Source organism: Clupea harengus, chromosome 6, assembly GCF_900700415.2.
Source record: "Clupea harengus chromosome 6, Ch_v2.0.2, whole genome shotgun sequence".
In the NCBI taxonomy this organism is placed as follows: Eukaryota; Metazoa; Chordata; class Actinopteri; order Clupeiformes; family Clupeidae; genus Clupea; species Clupea harengus.
This window is the reverse complement of record NC_045157.1, coordinates 254,188-256,687: the sequence shown is the minus strand read 5'-3', so window position 1 is coordinate 256,687 and position 2,500 is coordinate 254,188. Positions and strand designations below refer to the sequence as shown.

Here is a 2,500-nt window from a genome sequence, read left to right as displayed (position 1 = left end):
ATCAACACACACACACACACACACACACACGCACGCCTTCACTCGTTTATCAACACACACACACACACTCACTCGTTTATCAACACACACACACGCCTTCACTCGTTTATCAACACACACACACACGCCTTCACTCGTTTACCCTCCATCGATCAACACACACACACACACAATATTTATCATTCACACACTGAGCCATCCATCAACACACACCAACACACACTCTCAAGTGTGTATTCTACCTCAGCCTGTCTGGTGAGTCGTCTCTGGGCTTGTTCCTGAAGCTCCTGATGGTGTGTGTGTGTGTGTGTGTGTGTGTTCTACCTCAGCCTGTCTGGTGAGTCGTCTCTGGGCTTGTTCCGGAAGCTTCTGATGGTGTGTGTGTGTGTGTGTGTGTGTGTGTGTGTGTGTGTGTGTTCTACCTCAGCCTGTCTGGTGAGTCGTCTCTGGGCTTGTTCCGGAAGCTTCTGATGGTGTGTGTGTGTGTGTGTGTGTGTGTGTGTGTGTGTGTGTGTTCTACCTCAGCCTGTCTGGTGAGTCGTCTCGGGGTTTGTTCCGGAAGCTTCTGATGGTGTCCTCGATGCTGCTGCCGATGCGTCCGCCGATCTCGCCCACCTTCTCACTGAAGGGGAACGCCCCCTTCTGCTCCCAGTCCGAGTCCCAGCGACGCCCCTTACCTTCACTCTCATCAGCTACACACACACACACACACACATAGACATAAACACACACACACACACACACACACACACACACACAGACATAAACACACACACACACACAGACATAAACACACACACACACACACAGACATAAACACACACACACACACAGACATAAACACACACGCACACACACACACAGACATAAAACACATACAAGCACACATGCACGCATACGTACACACACACACAGACATAAACACATACACACAGACAGACATAAACACACACACACACACACAAAAAACCACACACATATATTAAGGGAAATAATAATTCCCTCATGGAGGACACAGGTTAGATCAGTGGTTCCCAAACTTGTTACAGTACCGTACCCCTTCAGACATTCATAATTATTTGTTGATCAGGGACTTTTTTTTTCTCTGAATAGATTTACTTCAATTAGTTGGATCTTCTCCTTTTTTTCAGTGTGAGATTAAGCTAGTTCAGATGAGTGATCCCGTGACCTCTTGGTGGAGAGGACTTTCCATATGATGGGGAACTCCAAGATTAGATTAGGCAAACGCATGCATGCATGTGTGCGCGTGTGTGTGTGTGTGTGTGTGTGTGTGTGTATGTGTGCGTGAGTGCGTGTGTGTATGTATGTATGCGTGCGTGCGTGTGTGTGTGTGTATGCATGTATGCGTGTGTGTGTATGTATGCATGCATGTTTGCGCGTGTGTGTGTGTATGCATGTATGTATGTAAGTGTGCGTGCGTGCGTGCGTGCGTGCGTGCGTGTGCATGTCTGCGTGTGTGTATGCATGTATGCGTGTGTGTATGCATGTATGCGTGTGTATGCATGTGTGTGTGTGTGTATGCATGTATGCGTGCGTGTGTGTGTATGCGTGCGTGTGTGTGTGTGTGTGTATGCATATGCGTGTGTGTGTGTGTGTGTGTGTGTGCGTGTGTGTATGTGTATGCGTGCGTGTGTGTGCATGCATGTATGCGTGTGTGTGTGTGTTCATGTACTCACAGTATCTGAACCCTCCCGTGTTGTCTGATGACACTCCGATGTACTTGTCTTTGTTCTTCTTGGCTTTCTTCCTCTCCTCCCGCAGACGATCGTCATCCTGAACCAGCTCGATCAGCTCCTTCACCTTCTGACGAACGTTAATGCCTTGGTCCTTACCACTCTCATCTACCACACACACACACACACACACACACACACACACACACACAGATTAACACACTAGTTCGAGTCAGAGTCTTAGATGATGGCCTGAGACCAACGTTTTCTTTTCTTTTGATTGATCTGCTCACTTGTGTGTGAATGTGTGTGTGTGTGTGTGTGTGTGTGTGTGTGTGTGTGTGTGGATGTATGTGTGTGTGTGTGTGTGTGTGTGGATGTAATATTATTATCTTATGAGCAGAATCAATACCGTGAACTTTACCGTTTTTTGTCCTGCCGTGGTTTTGTGTGTGTGTGTGTGTGTGTGTGTGTGTGTGTGTGTTGTTTTTTGTCCTGCCGTGGTTTTGTGTGTGTGTGTGTGTGTGTGTGTGTGTGTGTGTGTGTGTGTTGTTGTTTTTTGTCCTGCCGTGGTTTTGTGTGTGTGTGTGTGTGTGTGTGTGTGTGTGTGTGTGTTGTTTTTTGTCCTGCCGTGGTTTTGTGTGTGTGTGTGTGTGTGTGTGTGTTGTTTTTGTCCTGCCGTGGTTTTGTGTGTGTGTGTGTGTGTGTGTGTGTTGTTTTTGTCCTGCCGTGGTTTTGTGTGTGTGTGTGTTGTTGATTGTCCTGCCGTGGTTTTGCCAGCATTGCCATCTCACCTCTTTTGTTCA

The 2,500-nt window shown here is 47.4% G+C and overlaps 1 protein-coding gene across 1 annotated transcript in view; it reads right to left on the bottom strand.

Annotated features, from left to right (window-relative positions):
• The window catches only part of clint1a (clathrin interactor 1a), a 9,091-nt gene extending 7,229 nt beyond the window's left edge, over nt 1-1,862 (bottom strand). Inside the window, exons 1-3 of the mRNA XM_031569767.1 lie at nt 1,854-1,862; nt 1,698-1,821; nt 521-692 (exon numbers count right to left, since the gene is read on the bottom strand). Coding sequence (XP_031425627.1) covers nt 521-692; nt 1,698-1,821; nt 1,854-1,862 — 305 coding nt within the window. The remainder of the gene's footprint in view (nt 1-520; nt 693-1,697; nt 1,822-1,853) is intronic.
• Nucleotides 1,863-2,500: the final 638 nt, after the last annotated feature.